Source organism: Crocodylus siamensis, chromosome 3 (genome assembly GCF_052110815.1).
Source record: "Crocodylus siamensis isolate JL-2025a chromosome 3, ASM5211081v1, whole genome shotgun sequence".
Taxonomy (NCBI): Eukaryota; Metazoa; Chordata; order Crocodylia; family Crocodylidae; genus Crocodylus; species Crocodylus siamensis.
In genome coordinates, this window is record NC_143397.1 from 78,610,536 (window position 1) to 78,637,404 (window position 26,869).

Genomic DNA, 26,869 nt, shown 5'->3' on the forward strand with positions numbered 1-26,869 from the left:
TGATTAAAATTATGAAACAAAACAAACAAAATTTCAAGTTGACTGTCTTGCTATTTACTCGAAGTATTTTTTATTAACCTGAAAATAAGATACACACCACTGGATGTGGTGACACAACCTAATACTGAATGAATGTACATTATAAAGGTCCCTGGTTTGTGGGTTATTACTTTGTCACTTAAAGAATCAGTCTGTTTTCTAAGCTACTGTTCACAAAGGAGTTTCTTGGCATTGTATTTTTGATTGACAGTGGGGTATTAGGCTGTCCACTTATTTCATGAGAATGTGTACACTTCACTTTTACCTGCGTGCTTCCAGTTGCAAGCCAGAGCAGCTGAAGCGTTAATATCTTGTTTTCAAAATCCACTACTTTTAATGCTTGAAAGTTCTCCTTAGGTGTAGTGTGTATAAAGGAAAAGTAGCATATACAGCAAATATATTACCCTCTCTCTCTCTCTCTCTCTCTCTAACTTAAATATATATAAAAGAACTGGGCTTAGTGAGAACCCAGCAAAGAGGCTCTATACTGGTACTCATGTGCAGGCTGTTTTATCTTATTGTCTGGCTTTCATCATAGACCCACATTTCCTACCTGTCACCACAAGGGGTGTCCAGGACACATTATGAACGTGCAGCTTCAGTAACCAAGCTATACAGGGTAGTCTAGCAGTTTAGCCCTGAGTGATTCTGTGAAATTGGAGGAGAGATTCTTGCTGCTGCTCTTCAGGGATTGCTGCTGTTGGAGGGAGGGGGTGGGGGACGACATTTGGAGGTGTGTGCATGTATGAGAAGATGCAGAGTGCATTTGACTGAGGTGTCTGGGCACTGGGAAGCACTGCAGGAAGAGAGGCAGAGAGAAGAGGAAGCAAGAATAAGACTGAAGTGCAGAGCAGCTGTTTCTCCTAACACTCTGGTTCTTTTGGGTGCCTCTGTGAATGTGAACATGGATTCTGTCACTGAAAGCTTCTTCAAGCTGCTGTTTCTGTTATCTATTCATGACTGGAACACAATAGTGGCAGGGAATAAATGTAAGTACTGCAAATTATTTAAAACTCAGAACAAAATGTTTTGAAAACTTCTGGGGTATTTTGGTTGGATCTGGATGAAATATTGCTCTTGAAATATACATGCTTAATGCTTCTGAACTGATGACTGCAAGTAGCTTGGCTGAAACTGTGCCTTTGGCTGAGAAATGTCATTTTCTAAGTTCTAGCATTCATTCTACCGATTTTTTTTACACAAGTCTTTACAGAGAATAGTACTGCAAATGCTCAAGTTTCAGTATAATCTCTCATTAGCATCGCTCATTACCAAGGAATTGCATGCTCATCCTTCATTTGCATCTTTGTTTCCTGTTTTAGAAGTGATGCATTTTAGAAGGAATTATTTCTTAAATGGAAATTGCTGACAGATTTCTACTGTATACAGCATCAGCTTGATTTTTGCCATTTACAGTTTGGAGGCTGGTATTAGGATCTCATGAATTAAGCTGGCACTCAAGTAACTCTGATGCACATAACCATGCAGTTTAAGAGTAGAGTTAAATGCAACAAGGGAAAATGTTGAGAGCGAGATTTTATGGGAAGTGCGCTGATTGCTTAGATAATAATGTCCATGCATGATTAAGAGAAAGAGCACTGTCAGAACCAGGAGAAAGTTTTTGAAAAATGAGTAAATCATAGTCGGTAAGCCTGAATTTCAAAATAGAAATAGTGATTAAAATACTGAAGAGAATCTGCCCTCTAGAAGAAAGATCTGATATGTGCATTGGGATCTTCGGTTTTGATACTGAATGAGGTATGCTCATTTTTACCCCAAGGAAACTTATCAAAAACTATTTTTGAGACATTTTACCTGTTCTGTATTTGTTCTTTGACTGTGCTTTGGCTTTAGTGAACCATAAGGATTTTATTTTGCATACATCTATTAGAATAGTTGCCTAAGCACCAGATGCTCATAGCCTGAAATAAGCAGCATTTTTTTCCCTCGTTGAGGTTCTGGATGTGTGGCATATGAATGAGGAGGGAAGGCATAGTAACTCTGTTTGAAGAAAGTGAATGTTAGTGCCAGTAAGAATATTCAGGAATAACCTTACAGCACTGTAGCAGGGGACCGCTCCTTTGAAACATGTAAGCAATGACAAAGAAGTTTAAGGTGTCGTGTGCTTCTATATCCTAGGGTTTAGCATATGCATGCTTTGCAAACTAACCATGCTCCCCTGAGCCAGACAGTCGCCCTGCAGCACCAAAATGATCTTGTGCTGTCATTCAGTAATGATATCATTTGATACTCAAGTGCATAGAGTAGCCCTAAACATGAATACTAAGTTCCATTTGTAAAACACTCTCCTGCAATCCAGCCCCAGCTTTAATTTTCTTCATCATTCTGTATTGTACCATTTATGAATACATCCACTTGCACAAAAACATGATAATCAAATCACGCATTTGGCACTATATACAAAACTAAATCAGATGCTTACAGGGAGGCATATTAAAACCAAGGCAGCAAAATAGGACTTGCAGAGTACAACAAAACAGTAAAGCACTAGAGGTCACTCTTACAATTTAAGAAGCAAGGTTCTGGAGAAAACATCATTTTGCTTTCCAGTGCAGAAATATGAAGGATAAAATAAATCAGTTGGAACCACATTTATTACTGCTTCTCTCCAAGACTTTTGAAACAAGCTGAACTATGTTACATTGGCAAATGAGTAACTATGTTAATGGAGTCTTACTTTTGCATTGAAGACGATTTACACCTATCAATGGGTAGTCAAAGCACTTTTGTGTGAGGTGAAGAAATTGATATTTTATCCATTTTACAGATAGGGAAACATGCTTAGAGAAGTCAAATAACTTGTCTAAATGCATGGAAGGAGTTACTTTAGAGTCTGAAATAGAATTTAGGAGATTCTGACTCCTTGACTGTACTTCTCCCTTATTGCTATCTAACACAAGAAAAGAAAAAAGAAATCCCTAAAAGATGCACGTTGTTTTATCTGGCTACTTTACTTTATTCCATCTTAAAGAGAAAGTGCACATCTGCAGTAGGTAGCTGTGTATTTGGCTCTGCTATGAAGTTTGTCTTAAAATATCCCAGGAAGTAGAGGTGTGTCCTAATATCCATTTATGGCCACCTGTTTTTGCAGATATCATACTTACCAGTAATTTCTTCTTCTACTTTACAGGATAACCACAAATCCCTTTCAGCACGTGATACTCCTGTCATCATAAATGTATTCAAATAGCTCTGAATAATCATATATAGAAGTTAAAGCTCAGTATTCTATGTATAATTTTCTGGGTTGATATATTAGAGAACAACCTAAAGAAAAAAAAGTAGGATGCTGTTTCCATTCTGTGAGTAGATTTTTGAGTAGCTTTTCTTTTTTATTTTGTGGTATTACTCTCATCCTAAACCATGAGGACATTAGCTCAGTTTTTAGTTTATTCTTACTTAGACAGACTCCCAAAACATAAACAGAAATATGCCTGACTAAAATTCTCTGTTTTTTCCCTAAAATCTTAATAACTAGTCTTGATTTTTCACAGGTTTCATCATGAAGTAGTATTACCAATTTTCTGCCACAGATTGAACTGTTCTGAGATTTGTCATCTGTCTTTCTTGCTCCAAAGTGCTCTTTTGTTTGAGTAAGGAGGTTTTAAAGTGTTTAGGGTACTGGGAATTGAAAAGATCTATAATTTTGACATTGAGACATGGAGTATTTCTGTGCACGTATTTCCCATCTCTCCTACAGAATAATGGTAAACAGTTTGCTATAATAAGGTAACAATTGTCATTGCAAACACACAAATTTAAAAAATTCTTTGCCAATGCTGATTCACTTTAGTTGCCTTCCAAACTCTTCCCAAAGAATTAAAACTTCATTGCACTTCAGAGAAAACTGAACTTCACTCTTGTAAATAAGGATCTACTTATTCCATATAGAAATGTTAGAACAACGATTATATCAGGATTTCCTGTAAAAAATTGTACAACAAAATGTTTTTGTTTGTTTTTTGAAGCTGGTTCTACAACAGGAAATCAGCCAGTCACCAACCAGCCCTTGGCCACTCGCCTGAAACTAGGGCATAAAACTCTTAATAGATGCTGTACTTCTTGTGCAACCCTCAGAAAATGAAGTGTTGTACATAACATAATTAAACCTCATACACATTTCAATTCAACTGTGGCTGAAGTTATTAAGGCTGATTTGGGCTAAGATTGGAAACAATGCCAACAAATTAAGAGTCTTACATAAAATCTCTTTGCTGTATACATGGGAAGAGAGCAAATGGGTACTTCCGATGCGAATCTCTTTTATGTTCATAAGAAGTTGTGCTCCCTTCTAGGTTCACTGCTCATCTTAGATTTTAACTTTTGTGTGGCAATGACTGCAATTTCTATGAATCAATCAACTGTTTTTATCTTTGAAACTTCTTTTTTTCTTTGAAACTAACACAGAAAGATATAACGTTTTCAAAATTACATTAGCAGATAACATGTTAAGGATATCAGGACTTTCCAGGTACAGGATTCAATGACCTGATGCCTTTCTTCACCTCTCTGATTATCTTATCATAAGCTAGGAAGTATCCCCATAGAAGTTATTTCTTACTAGAAGAAAAGTAATTTGGCTTATGTAAATAATGTTATGGAATTTAGTTCTGATATGTATCATTGTTACAAGACTGTTTCACCCTCTTGGCTAATTTAGGAAACTTAAAGTAATAAATTTAAAACTTAACTGACTTAACAGAATACTGTTTTATAATAAATTGGAATTAAAAGAAAGATCCTTTAAAGTATCAACTAGTAACTGCTGTAGACTCTAAAGGGAACATAGATAGCATTCTGGGGTATTATTTATCATTGGGTTAATTTCCTTTTATTTTTATGCTTTTTGTTCTTTAGCTACAGCTTTCAGCACATCTAGACATATAAATCAATGATTGGGGATTATGTATCTTGCTTATATTGCTAAATCATAGACACATCTATTTTTACTTTCTGAGACTATTTGCTTTTTTTAAAGTACAATAATAACATTAATGCATATATTAACATTACAACTAAGCCCCAGATTAAAGGAAGCGTTACTCCAAATTTATTTCACTTTTTCATTGTCTTGAATTTACAATGGACCAAGGTATTTGGTCCATTTCACTGACTGTGGTCAATGCTTTGCATCTCAGCCATCTGGCTTTTAAGATTTAAACAAATACATTTGGGCTCAGTCAGAAAGATGAACTGAGAGAACATGGCCTCTGATTTCTGGACAGTAACAAGGCATACTGTTGTAAAAGTAGGTTGAAATCAACTGTATAAACAGAATGTAGTATTTTCTATGTAAAGAATAGGGTCATGTTTTTAGGATCTATTGCACCTTTTCCACATGAGGTACATTTCTGCTTTGCCATTTCGAACCCCAAGGCCACCACTAACTTGTACAAATATCAATGATACCAAAATTGCTAAGCACCTAAATATTTCACTTTCGCTCTTTCGCATTAAATATAAATACCCATTTTCTCATACGGGGACTATGATATTTAACCCCAATATAGCTGCGTATCACAAAAAAATCTAGGTATGTAATAGTTAAGGATACCTCTATAGCACATTTGTATATGTGAAGGTATTAACCCAAGGTAATATGTCTACATGCTCCTGTACAGGAGTGGTGACGGTCATGAGATACCATTCGTGTGATAACTTTGCATATGTATCTTTGGCAAACTCACTTGTATTCTGACCATGAATCCCCGTTTGGCAGGACTTCTAATAACTAACAAAATTGAAGAGTGGCTGCTAACAGCCCTAGATGAAACATTAAATAAATACATAAATAAAGCCTTTTAGAGAAATGTTCCTTTCTTTCCAATGTTGCTTTCCTCCAAAACAATGGTGCTTCTCCACCGGGAGAAAATTTAGGGTACGCTGTCTCTCAGAAATTGGAGTTTCGCTCTATATGATAATTAAGATTCCACCCATTGTCCTCCTGTCCTCCTTAGTATTTGTATTTCATTATTTACATATGAGGTACTTCCCAAACATTATAAAAGGCAAATACAGTCTAAGGACACATAGGTTACATTCTGCATGTTCCAGGTGCAATATTACTTTAATTTGTGGTCCCATTGGATCTTGAGACATTAGATATTAAATCACTCAACATTTTTTTGTGTGTGAAACAATTATTTTAAGATATTTTAGAGCAGTGATTCTCAGCCATTGTGCTGTGGCACCTTGGGGTGCCACCAGACCTTTGAAGGGTGCCAGGAGGTGTTAATAGATAAAAAAGGTGTGAGGAGATAAGTAGATCAATGGAGACTTGGCTTGTTCCTATCAGGCTGATCTGCAGCTCTACCGTGCAGCGCCTTTGCAAGGAAGTAAGAACAATAATATATCAATGAGTTTTTGAAATTGGGTGCCACTCAATTCACAACAGTTGTGGAGCATGCGTTGAGCCCAAAAAGATTGAGAACCTCTGTTTTAGAGATTTCTAAAGTTTAAAGTTTATAACTATTTCTTCCCCACGGCAAACCTCAATGAGCTTAACTTATGAAGAGATTCTTGTAATCTGGGTAACAACAACATTTAAAAAAAAATCTTATTTATGAATAAAATAGTTGCTCAGTGAAGCATTGCTTATATTAAATGCCATGTTATAGTACAAATACTCATAATACTCATTTCACTTGGTATGATATATGTAACTCATTTATAGTTTGACACTGAGACATTCAAACCAATCTATGGTGGTAAAATCTTTGTACCTTAATGTACCCTCATATATTACCATTAGTAATTCAGAATTAGCCATTCAGAAAAGGCTCAATGCTGTGTTGTTTGTGTGTTGGCTGGTGTCTCCCACACCTTTCACTCCAATCTATGGAATGAACTGGAGACAGAACATAGTAGCGAGGAGGGGAAATTTCAAATTTTTACACACAAATAGCATACTTTGCAGGAGATCACTTAAATCAGCTATTAGAAAGCTGGGTGAGAGAAGTACACTGTGGTGTGTGTGCATGCATGCATGTTGGGGGAGGAAGGGAGACTTAAAAAAGCATAACAGATGTACAATTATAGCAAACCTCTCTAGATGCTTGATCCTGATTCAGTGGAAGCCAGTATAAACACTTCATTTTCTTGTAAAAAAAAATATGGGGTTTGGTCCACAAATATTGTTTATTTTTCAAGGTGAATACACTTCAGGAGTCATTAATAACTTCAACGTTATTTGAAAGGAACAAAACTGGTATGAATTGGGAGGTAAAAATGATACTGTTTTTTTCAACTTAATGAGTGTTTTTAGTTCAATAATTTGAAAACTGAATAAAGCCTGGCAACTTTTAACATTTTAAGTAGTTTTAAATTAGTAACTACAGAATTACTATTTAAATATCATACCTATTTAATAGACTAATGATGAAAACTACCTCTGGCATTTTAAATCACAAAGGGTAGGGAAAAATATGATAGGAAATCTATCCAGCTGTGTAGTGGGTCTAATTACTTTTTTATTAAGTATGTCTCATTACTTGGTAGTGCTCAGAAATAAGATATTGCTTGTTCCTAACTAGTAGAGTGCCTGTTTGTTTCTATAACAATCCTTTAGCAATTAGCACATTTACTTATGTGGTCTTGAGGGAAAATTAGATTAGAAGCAGCTTGTTAGAATATTTGAATTTATTCTTATTACTATTAGTCTTTATGCAGCTATCAAGTAAAATGCATCTTTTTCTTTAACATATTTTTATTAGCCCACTATTGGATCACAATGAGAAGAGTTTTCTAAAAGCAAGGTAATTTGATTTTTTTCCCTTAATTTTTAAATAATATGATAAGGATTGTGTTTTTTCAGATAAATCCTTAGAATATGTGAAACAATTACCAAAAAAACCCAAACAAACCAAAAGACTAGTAGGAGAAGGTTAAGGGGGGCTTTTTTCCACCTGGGCTTGACCTATTCAAAACTACTACAAAAATATGTTTCTGAGAGAGCAACTGAACCCAAAATATGAGAAGTCTTATAAAGCACTCTGGGTAACATGAAGTTTATGTTATCAAGGATTGGGTACTGTGGAAGTGAGAAAGCACCATGCTACCAGAATGCACAGAATGGCTTAAATTCAGATCAAGTATAAAGGATAGTTCTCTGGTCAGTCATGAAAGACTTTCCAAGGAAATGTCACATTTTTAAACAGTATTATGTAAATAGACTATATTTCATGTCAGAACTCTAATACACCTGAGTTAAGTCACTTGACTCACTTCTGGCTCTGTAGCTAGATCCAATGTGGTCAGTATGTATAATATATAATTACAGGGAGATTGGGGGAAAAATGTTCTTGTCCAAGTAGCGTGTATTATGGTAAAATTCATGTATGGTTTTATTATGAAATAATATTCATATAAAATGATATGTTAGAAGCTGCCAACAATTTTCCTGTAAAACTAATTACATGGGAGCATTATGCATGTGAGTTTGTAATTTTTCTTTTGACTTCTCACTGTGTATGTTTAATTCCCAAGTATGTCTTATTTTTAAGGTGTGTGGTAGCCTTGATTGGCTCCCATGAGACACAAAATGTCACAATCTAAATTCATGCCATAGAAAGGTCAATAATATAAGCCAGGACTTTCTAAAAAGCTTGAAAATAGAGGAATTGAATGTGCCCAATTCTACATCACTGAGCAATATCTGAAGAGCCCGCAGACTTCTGGCCCATTTCTGTTTCTGTGCTGTGCTGGCAATGAATGCTCTCCATCCAGTGAGTGCCAGAAAAAACTAGGCTATGCTAAATGCTTCTGCTAGTCCTATATGTAACAGTGAATATATGACAAGGGGGGAGCTGGTCAGGTGTTGGAGTAGCTTTATATTTTGTAAAAATAGAACTCACTGATGTCACAGCAGTATATGTTGCCTGTTCCAGGAGGTACTGGGAGAAATGATGGTTCCAGTAAACATAGTGGGAAACCTCACAGAGAATTTAATGGGGCAGAGTTTCACTTAGTGTGTGTAGCTAATACACGGTTTCTTTTGGAACAAAAACTAGGGTGCTGCCCTCCTGCAGTTGGCTACTGTCAGCTCTTTAATTTAAAGGCAAAATTGAACCCAAGCTTGCCATTATTTATTTACTTTGCATTGACAGTTTTCTTCAAACCAAAAGCAAGTTACATAAAAGCAGAGTGAAAAATAGTCAGTAGTATGCTACAGTCTCTGCATTTGATTCTGTATCATAGTGATAGAGCAGAAAACAATATGTCTGTGCCATTATATATCTTTGAAAGGCTTCTCAGTATTCATCACCTAAATGTGATAATGACCTGACTGCCATATACTCTAGAAAGTCCTGACATTTTGTAAATCAGTGGGCATATCTTCATATGCATTTAATGCAAAGCAATAAACTCTGGCACTTCTTGCACCAGCGTTTATTGCTCTTAGATGTGCTGTTCACATGTGCTTCTGGGACTGCAGCATATTGAGCTGGGTCGCAGGAACCCTGGCTGGCAAGATATCTGGGGGTCAGCCTGCCAGCCCGAAGCTGTTCCCTCTGGCTCAAAGTGCTATGGAGGGGCTGGCTGAAGGCATAAGGGTGCTCCAGTGCAGGGCTAGCTGGAAGGCAGCCTCTACACTGAAGCACTCCTGTGCCCCAGACAGTCTGGGCAGTGTCTACACATGTGGTGCTACAGAGTTAATTATTACTCCAGTCTAACAGGGCTGCATGTGTAGATGCACAACATTTACTGTGGACCTAATTAGTCTAGTCTGCAACTAATGTCTCGTGTAAATGTACCCAGTAAACTGTAGCTCTCACTATAACTTTTTTCACTGATCTATGGAGGGATTCCTATCAACTGTACAGGGGAAATCAAAATGTTTAATTGGCAAGGGTTTTATAATCATGCCAGAAGTTGCATATTTTCTTTAAAGAAACCTTCATACATTTTAGTTGCTAAGAAATTTTTTTTAAAGTGAAAACATGTTTCAGATTCTCCATAGAGCCTTATGAGTCTCCATAGAGCCTGAATAAGATCCTCAAGGGTAGCAATACGATAGATTATTTGAATGTAATATGTCTCTATGCTTTCTACCTGTAATGCAAGTATTTTTTTTCTAATTTGGGGGATTCAGATGACACAGAGTTGGGTTATTCAAACTGATAAAAAATAAATAAATACAGGCAGGAGGAGACATTTGACATATTTTAGATATTTCCTTTACATAGGAAATCACACTGTGAGTGCCTGGGACCAAAAAACAACAACTTTCTTTCAGTAAGAAAATAATTTAAAAATTCAAGAGAAGCCAAGTGATGCAGGGACATGAGCCTGAATGCCTGAAGAGTGATGTAGGCATTTAAGACTCTAATTCCTACTGACTTTCAAGAAACTTTGGGGGCTGCAAGTCTGTGGAACAGACTCTCCTGGGAGCTGAATACCATCACAAATCTCATTACCTTCTGCTCTAAGTGCAAAGCAAGATGTTCAACCTTGCATAAACATAAACAGTATCCTAGGTAAAAGTATCTGTATTGAAAAGATCTAAAATAAATCATTCCACTGCACAAAGTTCTTCCCCTGAGAAAGAGAGAGAACAAGCAAGCAATAGGCTTCAGTCATATTTCTTAATGAACTACAAGAAGGGGCCCTGGAATTAAGATGATGATAGTCTGGTTACTTAGATGTTGAGGAAGTTACCCAACATTACTGAAGTAGACCATTGTGACAGAAAAGGAAGCCTAAAAATATAAAAAGAATAGTTTTAAGTATTAATTGAACTTCTTTCAAAGCCATTCCTACACACATGTACAGTCATAGTGTCTCCTCAGTCTTTTTTCTGTCATAATACCTGTGAGGTTAGGATTCAGTAAAGCTGGAGTCCTGCAAAGACTTATACACATTCAACATATGCTTAACTTTACTAAGGTGAGTAGTCTTAATGAAATATGTTAGGGGTGCTCAAAGTAGTAAAATTAAGCATGTGTGTAAGGAGCATGGCCACGTCCCCTTGCGGGGTCTGCCCCCTACTGGGGTCTCTGGCACGCCAGCTGGCGGAGCTCCAGGCCACAGTCCAGAGACTGCGTGCCATCAGGGACTGCGAGCAAGAGATAGACTCCTACTGCCAGGCCCTTCTCCCCCGGGAGCCGCAGGGGAGAGCTCCGTCTCTCTCCACGACTAAGGAGGACTCTGGGACCTCCCGCTCTGCCCAGTCAGGGGCATGGACCAAAGTGGTCAAGGGCCCCAAGGCCTGCCGCACCAAGGCCCCTCCCTCGCTGGAGCTTAGCAACAGGTTCGCACCTCTTGCAGCCCTGGCAGAGCCTGCTCAGTTGCCGGCTCCCACAGACAACCCAGGCTCGACCGCAGCTACTGCCCCCGCTCTCCCCAAGACAAAGCAAAAGGTGTTTGTTGTGGAAGACTCCATCCTGCGGGGGACCAAGGGGGCAATCTGCCGCCCTGACCCCTTAGCCCGGGAAGTCTGCTGCTTCCCGGGGGCCTGCATCCGAGACATTGCGGAGAGGATCCCACAGCTCCTCTGGCCCACAGACCACTACCCCATGCTCCTTATTCATGTGAGCACCAATGACATGGCTCGGAGCACCCCCAGCCAGGTCATGAGGCGCTACAGGGAGTTGGGAGCAGGGCTTAGGGGTCTGGGAGCTCAGGTGGTGTTTTCGTCCATCCTCCCAGTCTCAAGCTATGGGCGTAGGAGGGAGAGGAGGATCCACGCAGTCAACCAAAGACTGTGGCGCTGGTGTCATGGGGAAGGCTTTGGCTTCCATGACCACAGCCCGCTCTTTGGCGAGAGAGGCAGCGAGCTGCTGGGAAGAGATGGCTTCCACCTCTCTCCCCTGGGGAGGAGGCTCTTCTCAGCCAGGCTGGCTGACCTGCTCCACCGGGCTTTAAACTAAGCCCGCTGGGGGATGGGGGGGACTACTGCCACTGCTGGCCTGCAGAGTGACCCTTGCAAAGCCAGCGGACCAAGGCACTTAAGGGAGCCCACCCCTGCCCCAGCCCTGGCACAATCTGTGGGCAAGGCAAGAGCCCCCAAGGGCACACTTGCCTGCCTGTACACTAATGCCAGGAGCCTGGGCAACAAGCAGGACGAGCTCGTCCTCCTGCTCAGTGCAAAGAAATATGATGTCATTGGGATAACGGAGACCTGGTGGGACTCCACCCATGACTGGACCATGGGTATAGAGGGCTATACCCTGTACAGGAGGGATCGTGTTGACAAAAGGGGCAGGGGTGTAGCGCTCTATGTCAAGGAAAGCTACATGTCCCTGCAAGCTGATGTTGGCAACCAGCATGGACAGCTAGAGACCCTCTGGGTAAAAATTCGTGGGGAATACGGCACAGGGGACACAATGGTGGGAGTCTACTACAGACCTCCCACTCAAAGTCCTGAGCTTGACCGGGAGTTCGCCCGGGAACTGACTGAGGCCGCTTGCTCCAGGACCTTGGTTGTCATGGGTGACTTCAATTACCCGGACATCTCCTGGGAAGATCACTCAGCAAAATCCGAGCGGTCGCAAAGCTTTCTCTCGTGCGTGGATGACCTCTACCTGACTCAAGAAGTCTATGGGCCAATGAGAGGCAAAGCGCTGCTCGACCTGGTACTGGCTATGGGGGACGACCTAATCGGCGACCTAGTGATTGATGGGAAGCTGGTGACAGCGACCACGAGCTGATCACCTTCACCATCCACCGTAAAGCTGGCAAGTCAGTCAGCAACACAGAAGTCCTTGACTTCAGAAAAGCCGACTTTGACAAGCTCAAGAGGCTAGTCGGTCAGGCCCTCAGGGACCATGACCCCAGGGAGATGGGAGTTCAAGAAGAGTGGTTGCTTCTCAAGGAAGCGATCCTCAATGCACAAGCTAAATCTATTCCAACACGGAGGAAAGGCAGCAAGAAGGCACAGCAGCCCTCCTGGCTCTCCAGGGACCTAGCGGACCTCCTGTGGCTAAAAAGGAAAGCCTACAGAGGATGGAGGACGGGATTCACCTCCAAGGAGGATTATTCTGCACTGGTCCGGTCCTGCAGGGAGCAAACCAGGAAAGCCAAGGCTGCAACTGAACTCCAACTAGCTTCAGGCATCAAGGACAACAAAAAGTCCTTTTTCAGATATGTGGGGAGCCAGAGGAAAAGCAAGGGCAATGTTGGACCCCTGCTAAACCAGATGGGGCAACTGACAACTGATGCCCAGGAAAAAGCCAACCTATTAAATAGGTACTCTGCGTCAGTCTTTCATCAGTCACACGGGATGCCCATGCCTGCTATGGGACAGGGAAATCTGGGTGAGCGGGATCCCCTACCCTCCATCAATGCTGACCTCATGAAGGAACACCTTGAGAAGCTGGATACCTTCAAGTCAGCTGGCCCTGACAATCTGCACCCCAGGGTACTCAAGGAGCTGGTGAGCGTCATAGCCCAGCCCCTGGCATGGATCTTTGACAACTCCTGGTGCTCTGGTGTAGTGCCCGAAGACTGGAAGAAGGCCAATGTGGTGCCGATCTTCAAAAAAGGGAGGAGAGTGGATCTGGCTAACTACAGGCCCTGACTATAGCCTGACTTCTATCCTGGGGAAGATCCTAGAAAAGTTTATTAAGGAGGCCATCCTTCAGGGACTGGCCCAGGCTAACATTCTAAGGGATATCCAGCACGGGTTTGTTGCGGGTAGGTCTTGTTTGACCAATCTCATTTCCTTCTATGACCAGGTGACCTATCACCTGGACAAGGGAGAAGAGGTTGATGTCATATATCTTGACTTCAAAAAAGCTTTTGATCTGGTATCCCATGATCACCTCTTGGCCAAACTGGCCAGTTGTGGCTTTGGCTCCACCACGATCTGCTGGCTGGGAAATTGGCTCCATGGTCAGACCCAGAGGGTTGCTATTGATGGCAGTCACTCATTGTGGTGCCCTGTGACCAGTGGGGTCCCTTAAGGCTCTGTCCTGGGACCCTTACTGTTCAACATCTTCATTAATGATGTGGACACTGGAGTCAGGAGTGGACTGGACAAGTTCGCCGATGACACCAAACTTTGGGGCAAAGCATCCACGCCAGAGGACAGGCAGGTGATCCAGGCTGACCTGGACAAGCTCAGCAAATGGGCAGACGAGAACCTGATGGTGTTTAACACCGAAAAATGCAAGGTTCTCCACCTTGGGAGGAAAAACCTGCAGCACCCTTATAGGCTCGGCAGTGCTACGTTGGTTAGCACTACAGAAGAAAGAGACTTGGGGGTCATCATTGACCACAAGATGAACATGAGCCTGCAATGCAATGCTGTAGCTAGTAAAGTAACCAAAACGCTGGCTTGCATCCATAGATGCTTCTCGAGCAAATCCCAGGACGTCATTCTCCCCTTGTACTCGGCCTTGGTGAGGCTGCAGCTGGAGTACTGCCTCCAGTTTTGGGCTCCACAATTCAAAAAGGATGTGGAGAAGCTTGAGAGAGTCCAGAGGAGAGCCACGCACATGATCAGAGGCCAGGAAAACAGATCTTACGATGACAGGCTGAGAGCCATGGGACTCTTTAGCCTGGAAAAGCATAGGCTCAGGGGTGATCTGATGGCCAGCTATAAATTTATCAAGGGTGACCACCAGGATCTGGGGGAACATTTGTTCGCCAGAGCGCCCCAAGGGATGATGAGGTCAAACAGTCACAAACTCCTGCAAGACCGTTTCAGGCTGGACATAAGGAAGAATTTCTTTACTGTCCGAGCCCCCAAGGTCTGGAACAGTCTGCTAGTGGAGGTGGTTCAAGCACCTACATTGAACACCTTCAAGAGTAAATTGGATGCTTATCTTGCTGGGATCCTATGACCCCAGCTGACTTCCTGCCCTTTGGGCAGGGGGCTGGACTCGATGATCTCCCGAGGTCCCTTCCAGCCCTAATGTCTAATGTCTATGAAAGTGTGCAGGATCAAGGCCTGAGGGAGAAGGGAAAATAAACTTTTTTTTAAGTATGATTGAAGAGATTAGGAAATCAAGATCTATCTAGGGTATTATTTATACCATGTTTGAGGAAGAACATATTTGATAAAATTAATGCTGGTCTGCCTAGAAGGCCCATCAGGCAAGAAGGATTAAGACTAGCTTTCATAACCAGTGGCATGCAGGGGAGTGATATGGCTCACCATCATTCCAGCCATCTGTCTCCTTAGTACAAAAAACAGATACCTATTTACATCTGGGGGCAAAACTTCATGGAAATGTGGAGTAAGACTCTAGCCCTCAGAACTCGTGAGAGTTCCCTTGACTACTGCACTGCTTTTCCCTTCATATTTAACACACACATTTAATAAAATATTAATGGCCTGACTGAAGCAAAATAGCATGCAGAACAACAAAAAAGCTAAAGATTATTTTCCAACTAAAGATATATCAGTTTTGTTTCCAATTTTTTGTCACTGTATTATGCCAGTGTATTATTATGTCAATCTCAGGTCTTTATAATAGAGTGATGCATAGTGGAACAGTTGGAGCTTTGGGAAATATTGGCATTGGATTTATGACCCAGACACCTTGTTCCAGGCAGACCCAAACCTTCAAAGCAACCACAACCTCTCCATTTCATAATAGATAAATTTCATTGATACACAGTGATAGCAGATAAGAATAATGCAAACAATTCTATATTTACTAATCCTAGACCTGTCACAGAGGAAAGGTACATCTAGCCAGTACGTGAGTTTCACCCTGAGGTTACTTCTTGCATGTCATATGTCAGCAGCCTGGAGCTCGAGGGCTGAGGCCCACCCCCATTCTATCAGTGTTGTGTATGACACAGGCAGGCGGTATGCCCTCTGGCCATGGTGGCCTTGGGTTCTGTTTTCCAGGACACTTTGCTGCTCTGAAATCCCTCTTTTTGTATTATTTCTCCCCTTTGGTGACTCTTCGTTCCCAAGCATCATTGATTGGTTTCCCTGTAGTCATCATACTGTCCACATTCTGTCCTGGCAGCATATTCCTATATTTCAACAAACCCATCATCGTATGCACACATCTTAATTTGGTTATTTACCAGCCCTCCTAATTTGGTCTGACCAACAGAACCAGAAATCCCAAGGGCTTTGCAGATGGACACTGTGACCTAATGCTACCTTATCTCATGTTATGGAACAGTGTGGTACATGTCTTCAGTTTCCTAGTCTGTGTGTCTGCTGGCTTCAGACACAGTGGACCTTGCAGGAAACTTTCTCAGGAAACAGACTTTTAGAAATCAATTAACCTTTGCCATTCCCCATAACCATTATTTTAATGCAATACCTACTTTACCTACAAGCCAATTCCCAAAAGCAAGCCTCTCAGTGCTGTTTTCTAGTCATCAATCCCCTCCTTGGAAGACTTATATCTTCACATCATAAATGTAGCATAATCATGGGAATTACCTGGAATGTTCATTGGGGTTGTGGAGAGGAACTTCATCCCAGGAAAAGCATGACAGCATTCATGATCAGGGGGTCCAAAGGACTGGATGTTGTGATGAGCCCTTAACCTTTGTTCCAATGTTACCCATACCCACTCTGACTTGTTCTTTTTCCTCAGCATTCCCTAACCTGGCAAGAGAGTTTTAGCTAATCAAGTTTAAACAGGCCTCTTATTCTGGGGATGGGGAATGTACGGCCTGAGATGCCTTCTAAACCTTTTATTCAGTATTCCAGATAGCATTCCACTTAGAAATTCTGATTGTCAGGATGGCTGTTTAGATCAGAGAAACATCCCATGGTCAGAATCATTGGTGACCAAACATATTCTTAGCAATTTTACTACTCCTGTACAATGGTCAGTGTTTTCCTTGTCATCCCAACTGGACTGCTTGGTGCCATCACAGCACCACCAGTGCCCTTCTGTTCTGCAAGAGTCTGGAGAAATGCTAAGGGTCAGGCTACTCCTGTCCAAACAGCAGGCTTGGACTTCTTTGGGATCCCGCCAGTCTACTCTTTGTTCTAGGTCTTTGCATGAATTCTCGGAATTAATGAAACTACATTGCATTACTATTCCTACTATTAAAATATTAAAATACATATCTAGTACAAACAAAGCAAAAGAAGCTGAAGAAAACAAACAAAAGGATGACAATAAAGATAAATGATTAGTTTGGCCTTTTCAGTTTTTGGCATGGCTGAACTCATTGAGGCCTTGGAGGCAATGCTCAACCCCCTTTAGGTTACTTCAAATTATGGAATCACTTTTGACTCTGTGGCTGGGTTTGTTTATAGTGGGCCCTGGCCCTTGCCATCCATTTATCTGTTAACTCTTTATGTTGGAGATTATCTGGAGAAGTCCCCTCCTAGCTCCTCACAGAGGTTGCTTCTTCAGCAGTCCTTTCTTCTCAAAGTGACAAGTGCTCCAAGGTGCACTCTGCCACACATCTTCTCTCCTTGGCCTCCACCAAGGGTTTTCCTGTTGGGGTATACTCTCCCTAGTCTTCTCCAATCAAAGGATGACCCACAAGACAGTGGGAGCTAGGGTTTTCAGATGCCCTATACTCACCTTTCCCAGGGTTGGCAACATATGACATTTTGTAGAGATTACCCCACCATATTACCCAGTCACAGGAGTGGGTAGTTTCTAGGTCTTACTCAGGACCAATCTCTTCTCTCTTGCTTAGGTCATTTTCACCTTTCAGGGGCACAGTATCTCACTTCTGGGCTCCTGGCCCCTCCTCAGGCTAGTTGAGATCTCAGGCTCCCAGTTCAGGAAGGTTAGATCTGTCCAAAAATGGCTGACCCAATCTAAGTTAACTGTACCTTGGAGGTAGTTTAGCTTGGATTGGGTTCAGCAAGACCAAACTAATCAAATTTTTGTACAGCTCTTAGCACAGCCCCCAGGATGGGAAGGCCTATCCCTGGCCCCAGCCTCAGGGCTGCACTTTTTCTAAGCCCCTGGCTCTAGGCTATTTTTAACCCCTTACCCCACCCCTGAATGGACAGCCCTACACCATGGAACAGCCAACCCCCTGAGCCCACCAAAAGCCCCATCCCACAAGCTGCTCCTGGTGCTGGTTTTATTAGCATTTGCTGGTGCCAGGAGCCAAGGAAATAAGTCAAGGTGGGGGTAGGAGTGGGTGGGCTAAGAGTTGGTTGTTTTGCTAGGAGGGTTGGGGTGACTAAAAATAGCCTCTGGCCCCAAGGGGGAAGCAGCCGCTTCATCTCCACAAGCCCCCTGCAGACCTTGATAACCCCCTGATCCTGCCAAAACCCTCTTAGACCCCATCAACCAACCTGCAGACCTAACGAGCTCTCCTGATCCTCCCAACTCCCCTCCCTTTCTACAGACCCCACTTGTCTTCTGACCCCCCAATCTTCTTGGAGCCCACATCTTCCTAAGTACCCCCCACAGATCCTGCTTGTCCCCAATCCCCCTAAGCCCCCCACAGACCCTTCCTGCCCCCCTACTAACCTCACATTGATTTACCATAGATAGAGTTGTCTTTTTTAACTTGACCGAACCTTCCCCTAACCTCTCCAAATGTCTGTTCATACCCAGAAAGACCAACAAAAGTGATACACAGTGCTGCAGCCTACTACAGCAAAAAGAAACTTAAAGTACATACCCTTTCCTAGGGTATGACCCAAATGCAGCAAGCAAATGAGTGTTCAGGCTGTGACATAATTTATCTTTATAATTTTCATGAAGTTTTACCTTAAGTAATAACTTGAGAGGATTTTTCTTGTATTTGCTTATACCTAAGATCTATTAATAAAAAGTCTTTCTGTTTAATTCATTTATCTCACTGAAGAGTCATTCCCGCCCAGGTTTGGTCTGTATTTTTTTATCTTCCAGTTTACAACTCTGTAGTCAATTCTTTGTGCTGAGAGAGAGCCTGGTTCCACATGTTTTGCAGCTGAGGATGTCTGTTACTGTGTTTGTGCTCTGCATTGGTCTGTACTAGTTGAGGAAAGGACAAACTGAGAGACTTTAACTTAGAATTTTCTTGTTTAACTCTCACCACTAGTAATTGTGTATGTGTGATACATTTTATGAGTGTGAAATGATCTCAGTGGACACGTTTTTGAAATACTGTTTGAGGTGCCAAAAATGTATGCTGAGTTGCATCAAACCATGTCAAGCTTCACTGCAGGTCAGTGCATATTTGAGCATTATAGAAAGATATGAGTCAAAAATCTCCCAGCAAACTGTTGTCCGTATATTATCAGCACAACAGATTATAATGGCTCAAAATATTTAGCAAATGTCAAATATGCAGTCTATTGACATTGAAGAGACTATGGCTATTTATATTTATGGTGGCACAGATACTTCTGGAGCCACTTATCCAGATGATCATTAAAAACTTGGAAATTCATGACTTTTTCACATCTGTGTACTTATGTGCCCTTGTACTATATGATTGTGTATAAAGGGGACCTTTTGCAACTTTTCAGTGCCAAGTCCTATAAGATGGTGAGCACAGTTTGTATTGGGACTTTTTCACAAAAGTTGTATAGTGGTGCTTGATTCTTAGTCCTTCTCAGGAGGTGTTCAGCAGGATGCTTCATTGGAACCTACATTTTCTCTTAAGCAGGCATTTGGAGAGAATTTTTGAAAATCAGCATCTGATTCATCATTTACTTACTTCTGAAAGTAAAATTTTTGTTTCTCCCCATCTGAGAATTCATTGTGAATTTCTCCTGATTCTAATTTTCAGCATGGGAAGTAAAGTTAGTCAAAGTCATGAGTCAAGTCACACTATATTTCACATTCCAATGATGGAAGAGAGAGAGAGAGGAGATTTTCCTTAAGGTCTGAACAAAGACATAGATTTATAAACCTCAGCCTAAAACTGAGAAGATTTGTCAGGACTCAACCACACACTGAAATAATGGTCCTGATTATTCTATTAGTTACATCAGTGTAAGATGTTGAAGTCAGTGGGGATTCTCCTCGTGTCTAGCAGTGTCAGAAAGCATTCTCCAGCACACTGACATTTATCTGGATAGTGCTGCTGCTATTGCTGTTATCACTTACGAAAAAAAGACCTTTGGGGTATGAGGAACATAGTGGAAACAGGAAATGTATTAAATGCAGAAGAGGTCAAGGAGATGACCTAATAAGTCTTTTCCACTTGTCTCTTCTGTGATTCACAAATGAAAAATCTCTTCTCATCTTCTGCATCCCCAGTGCACCCAGTACTTGGTTCCTCAGTATCTAACACTGAATGTTTAATCATTTTCATTTGAATTCACTTTTAACAATGTTTATGTTGTCCAGGATTATTTGCAAACTATTTGAAGTAGTCTTCCAGTCTTCATTTTCTTCTGATCTGTGTGGTCTTTAATTAGGGGACAAATGTTGAGGTGAAATCTTATGAGATGCACCCAGCTTTTGCCTTTCCCAGCAGCATCCCCGCCTCACTTACTTATGTGACATAAGTAAGAAAGAATCTTCATTTTACTATTGTATGTTTTGCTTACCTGTTTTTCTCTAGCTCTAACATGCAGCCTGACTGTGGTAGAATTGTCTTGGCTACTTTGCTGGAGGAATGGCTTTTGATTCTGAGAAATGTAGTATTTTCCACTTGTATTGAGATGAGTAACTGAGCAAAGATCTTTCATCTCACGTGTTCAGTTGAAATGTCAGTGATCACTTGAATACATTTGATTGTGTGAGCTGCCAAATTAAAAGACACAACAACAAATAAATAAATTCAGGGTGTACTTGGTAGCTGTGTTGGTCTGAGACAAAAAGACATACAAAAAACTAGAACTCTTGGTTCCAAAATGATACCTTTTATTAGACCAACTGGAAAATTGCAAGACAATTTGCTTGTGATTTTCCAGTTGGTCTAATAAAAGGTATCATTTTGGAACCAAGAGTTCTAGTTTTCTGTAAATAAATAAATGGTATTTAAGCTATATTAAGAAGAAACCTTAGTGTTTGGACTGTTCAGCTTTGGTACATATAAAGTCTTCATTGAAAAGTGGTTTGTGTATCAAAACAACATTTGTATTTTGAGTATTACCATTGCTAACTATATTTTATCATAAATCCTACAATATTTGCTGATTTCCTTAAAGCCCCTGGGAAGACGAGAAGCTTCTGGTTCTTGCGGATGGGAAGAAAAGCTCAAAAACCTGATATGCATTCTTATAGTTAAGAAACCAGAAAGCAATGTGAAGTACTCAAAAATCTTATTTAAAAACAATCTTATGAGTTTTAAAGTTCCAAGGATAGACTCATACATTTTGAATGTTTGGGGATGGTAAGACTGTACTTAATGCATGCAAATCTAGATACACTTATTTTGCATGTGGCGTTAGAGGCCTGAATATGAACATTTAGTATGTTGTTTTCCAATCATCAACATATAAATAACCTCCTTTAAAAAAGAGAAAATCTTTTCTAATTTTTCATATTGTATTTCTGTTCTCACATCTACACTGCAGATGTCTCACGGATGCTGATCTGTATTTCATGCTCAATATGTACATTGATGCTTGTGGGTAGCTGTGCACAGGAGATGAATGCAGAATATAGAACACAACTGCAGTGTGGATGGATCATAGAGCAGAAGTTTCCTTGATTTTTGCCTATATCAAGCTAATAATATAAAGATCCATTGCTGCCTTTCAATAAATCATTTTGATATGAGCATAGGAAAAAAGTCACAAATGTTGTAACATTTATATTTTCAGATATTTTTGGTTCCTTATCCACAACAATTAATCATAACAAGGCTTAGGTATCTATAAGGTAATAAGCAGCATTTTACACATTGGAAAAGGTCAGGCTATCACATTGCTTTACATGTTCCTGTACTGCTGAGTGACACAGTGATATGTATATTTTATTAGCTTTTTAAAAAAAGCGTATTTTTAAGGTAATACATGTTTCATTTGTTGCTAGCTATCCTGATGTGCTTTTACCAAAGGCAGATATTCTTTTTCATAATTCAGGTGTTTTGGATTTTGAAAACATGAGTTCATTTTAGCAGAGTACATGAGTACATGCAGTCCTGACAAACAAGTTAGAAAGACGTCTATTTTTATTAGCAATTCTAGGGGGATTAGCTTGTTTTTACCTTGATTGGTGCTTTTCATTTATGCTGTCCAGCAGGTGTCCAGATGGAGAAGCTTCCTGATCACTCTCTGCAGGGTTTTGTGAATGAGGCATGTTATAAAGCACACTGGCACTGCTAGACTTGCGGCTTTAAACTGTTGCTTAGAGGTTCAGCATGGTACCAGCAAAGCTGTGCAAACAACTAAGCTGTCCCTGCTGTGTAGAGTAAGTGGTGGTGGAGAGCAAAGGCAGGGAGAGCAGAGTCTGGTGTGGGGCAGGTGGGGGGCAGGCTGTAGCTGCAGTTCCAGCTCTTACTCTGGACTCAGGATGGGAGCTGGAGTCAAAGCCACTGATCCTCAATTTTGTACTTGAATCTAAGATGAGGGGATTTTTTCCTATGCTGAATGGGAGAAGAAAACCTCATTTGAGTTTGAGTAAATTTGGTATTTTTCTCTACTTTCATTTTACTGACATATTGATAAGAGGAGCAATCATCTGATTAATGAGGACAAAGCAGAGAGGTTTTAGCTGCATAATACACAAAGTAGATTTCTCCCACAGTTCAGTTCTTCTTATGGAAAGAGATTTTCCATTCTAGGTTTTTCTATTACCTTTTAAGTAAATTGTAAAATAAGATAATTCTCAAGGGCATTATTATTATTATTTTAAAATCTGTGCTGAGATGTGATGCATTATGGCAATTACGGTCAGATTATGTACTTATGCAACATTTTAACTATGTCATTAGTTAAACAAAACAAAATCCCTTAAAAACTTTCAAAGTTTTTCTTTACCTCATTGATATGTGACATCACCACAATAAAATATTGCACTGAGACAAATACTAATCTTGGGACAAAATATGGGATCCTGGTCTATGACTGGAATGTTTATGTTCTACTAACTAATATTTCTAGATAAAGTAGATGATAATATTTCTAGATAATAATGGCTCTGTCTGATAAGTATCTATTTAATTACATCTAAGCCATCATATAGAATGCCATAACAATAGACTTTTTGAGTTTTGTGTGTATTTGCTAGTTTTAAATAATTGGTCCTTGTTGGATTTCATGTGATTTATTTTTTTATTATCTCTTTATTTTCAGTGAAAACCCTGATCTTCATCACTTAGTTTTAAAATACAGTAATTTTCTGTTCTGGGTTTTGATAAACAGTTCCATCATCACTTTCTGCTCCAAGAACTATATATAGTCCTTCGAGCATGACTAGATATAGCATGGAGCATGAACTATATATATATGGAGTCCTTTGAGCATGATTGCTGCAATGATTGTTGTGGAGACCTAAGAATCTATAAATATATGCTAGGGTCAGAAGGGACATCAAAGGATCATCAAGTCTGACCCTATACCAGTGGCAGGAAAAAGTGCTGGGGTCAAAGTGCTGGGGTCCAGTCTTGTCTTGAAGACCTCCAAGGTAGGGGAGAGCACCCATTCCAGATTCCAGCAACCCTAACCATGAAGAAGTTCTTTCTGCTGTCCAACTTAAACCTACTCTCCATCAGCTTGTGGCCATTGTTTCTGGTTATTCCAAGGGGTGCTCTGGTAAACAGAGCATCTCCTATTCCCTGCTGCCCCTCCCCACCTCCCCTCCTGCCTGTGAATTTATATATTGCCACATGATCCCCCCTCAGCTTCTCTTGTGGAGAATGAAAAGTTCCAGGTCCTTCAGGCTTTCCTCATAAGGCCTTCCCTGCAGGCCTCTAGCTATGTGAGTGGCCCTCCTCTGACTCGTCTCAAGGTTGTTCACATCCTTCTTGAATTGTGGCACACAGAATTGGATGCAGTACTCCAGCTGTGGCCTGACCAGTGCCACATAGAGGGGGGAGCATCACCTCTCTGGACCTGTTTGCGATGCACCTACTAATGCATGACAAAGTGCTAACTGCTTCATCACACTGATGACTCATATTCATCTTGGAGTTGACAATGACTCCAAGATCTCTTTCTGCCACTGTGCTGCTGAGAAGGTCATCCCCCAGCCTGTAGGTGTGCTGATGATTCCCTCTCCTTAGGTGCAGCACCTTGCACTTGTCCTTGTTGAACTGTGTCCTATTGTTCTCTGCCCACTTCTCTAACCTGTCCAGGTCCACCTGGATTTGGTTTCTTCCCATCAGTGTGTTTGCTTTGCCCCATAGTTTGGTGTCATCTGCAAATTAAAACCAGGTCACTGATGAAGATATTGAACAGCACCAGCCCAAGGAGTGAGCCTTGGAGGACCCCACTGCCCACATCTTTTGAGGTCAATACTGACCCATCCACCACCACTCCCTGAGTATGACCCTTAAGAAAATTTGCCACACACATGACTGTATAATAATCTATGGCATAGCTGTTCTATTTGTTTATAAGAATAGGATGGAATATTGTGTTGAAGGCCTTCTTAAAGTCCAAGTAGATGACATCTACCTGCATCTAAGCTTTTAGTGACACAGTCATAGAAAGAAACAAGGTTAGTTAGGCAGGAGCTACCTGCTATGAACCCGTGCTGGTTGTCCTTCAGCATTATATTACCTGCTGGACTCCTAAAATGTGATCCTTGATAATTTTTTCAATGGTTTTCCCAAAGATAGAGGTGAGACTAACTGGTTTACAGTTACCCGGATCCTCCTTACTCCTCTTCTTGAAAATGGGGACCACATTGGCCCTCCTTAGTAGCTACCACCTACCTCCAAAGCCTGTATGCCCCTTTTTTTGCCCTTAGGCTTTCCTGGATCTCCCTGTTTAGTCAGGAGGCTTTCTTAACCCCTTTTCCCCCTTTTGTATGCAGTGGGATTGTGTCCTCCTGTGCCTGAAGAATCAGTTACTTGAGGGATGACCACCCTTCCTGGACCCCCATTTTGTCAATGCTCTTGAGCTTTAATGCTTTGCTAATTAATCTCCTACGCAACCTGAAGCCAACATTTCTGAAGTCTAGCACTTCTGCCCTGCTGGTTTCTTTTTCCATCCTTTGCCAGATAGTGAATTGAATCAATTGATGATCACTACCCCTTAGGTTGCCTTGTACCTGCAGACCCCCCACCAGGTTGTCCCCTGTAGCTAACACTAAGTCTAGCAAGGCGTTCCCCCTAGTGGGTAGTGTAAGTTACCCATGACAACCATATCTCTTGACCGTACAGCCTCTGAGAGCTACCTGGAGAATTTCAGGTCTAGCTCGTCCTCCTGGTGTGGTGCTCTATAGTAGACCCCCACTACTAAGTCCCTCTCCCCTTGACCCCCTTGTATCCTAACCCACAGTACCTCGGTTTGGCCCTCCTCTGATCCCCTCTTGATTTTTGAAGATGTATATTGTTCCTTAACATAAAGAGCAACACCCCCACCTTTTCCCCCACTCTATCCTGTCTGTGAAACCTATAACCGTCAATGCCTACTGCCCAATCATGAGTAGGGTCTCACCAGGTTTCAGTTAGCCCAACAAAGTTGAAGTTGTTGCTGGCAAGCAGGAGTACAAGTTCATCCTGTTTGTTCCCCTTGCTCCTAGCACTAGTGTAGAGACATTTAAGCCCCCCAATGGGTGCCCTTAGTATCCCCTTGTCTTGATGTCTATCAGGCCCCTTAGTGCTTACCTGAGCTGATCCATCGCATGGCTTGTGATTCTCTCAACCTAGGTTCTCATTGTCCGCTGCATCCCCATCCCTCGATGAACCTAGTTTAAAGTCCTTCAAGGGAGATGAGTCAACCTGTTAGAGAACTGACTCTTACCTTTAGAAGAAAGATGAAGACCATCTTGTCCCAGGATACCTCTCTTATGGAAGTGCAGATCATAGTTGTAGAAGCCAAAACTTGCATGATGGCACCAACTCTAGAGCTGCAGGTTGACTTCTCTGATGCAGGTGTCTTGGTGTTGACAGTGACCACTGACTGGGAGGATTGATGAGAAGACCACCTGTGCCCCTGAATTCCTAAGCCTGGACCCCAGAGCCTTGTAGTCACTCATGATATGGTCTGGACTACTCCTGGCTGCATCATTTGTGCCCATATGGACGAGGACCATGGGATAGTAGTTGGAGGGGGAGATGAGGTTGGGAATTCTCACAGTGATGTCTCAGATCCTGGCACCGGGCAGGAAGCAGATCTCCCATGACATGGGATTTAGTCAACAAATAGGTCCCTCTGTGCCTCTCAGGAGGGAGTTGCCCACTACAATGACCCAATGTGTCTTCTTCTGGTTGCCCGGTTGTCACTCAGCCTACATGGTTGTTGTGGATGTGTCTTCCCCTGAGATTTCCTCTGCTGCATCATTGTTCAGTGCTGCCAGAGCTTCATATCTGTTCTCCAGTTGTGTTGGGGAAGTAGTCACAGCTGCACACTGTCTGACTCTGGAGGTGACTGTCTTCTATTCGGCTGCCTTGGTTCCCCTTGTGATGTTTCTGTACTAGGTGTCTTGTCCTTAAGAGAATGAAAGTACCCGTCAATTTCATCCTCTGCAGCCCTGATCCCCTGTAGCCTGCTCACCCCAGCCTGGAGTTCCCTCTCCTGCCCCTCCAGAGCCTCAATCCAGGTACATGTGGGACAGGCAAGGGGACCCGTAGCCCCCTCACTGTCCCTGGGCACCAGAGGTCCTGCCAGGCAACTCCCGCAGACTAAGGTACAAAGCACTGCCGACCCAGCCAAGGGCCCTGTCTGGGTGGAGACCTCACAGGAGCTCCGGGGCTGAGGCAGAAGCAGGACAGGATCTACATCTATAATTGTGGATATATAATATTTATATATAATGCTTAACCATTGACTGACAAAGGCAAAGTGCCAAAATAGTCCATGAGCAGGTAGCTTGTTAATTTTGCTTCCAACATAGTTATGGTAATTTACATATCCATTCCC

At 41.6% G+C, this 26,869-nt stretch overlaps 1 protein-coding gene and 1 pseudogene across 3 annotated transcripts in view; one reads left to right on the top strand and one right to left on the bottom strand.

Moving 5' to 3' along the window:
• Positions 1 to 703: 703 nt before the first annotated feature.
• Positions 704 to 26,869, top strand: part of CNTNAP4 (contactin associated protein family member 4) — a 431,793-nt gene continuing 405,627 nt past the window's right edge. For 2 of the 3 annotated variants that reach the window (XM_090038567.1, XM_090038569.1), the window contains exon 1: positions 704 to 1,028. In XM_090038567.1, the coding sequence (XP_089894693.1) occupies positions 785 to 1,028 (244 nt within the window). In that variant the 5' untranslated portion in view covers positions 704 to 784. The remainder of the gene's footprint in view (positions 1,029 to 26,869) is intronic. The other variant, XM_090038566.1, reaches the window with a different exon arrangement.
• Positions 20,578 to 26,869, bottom strand: part of LOC149868434 (uncharacterized) — a 32,053-nt pseudogene continuing 25,761 nt past the window's right edge.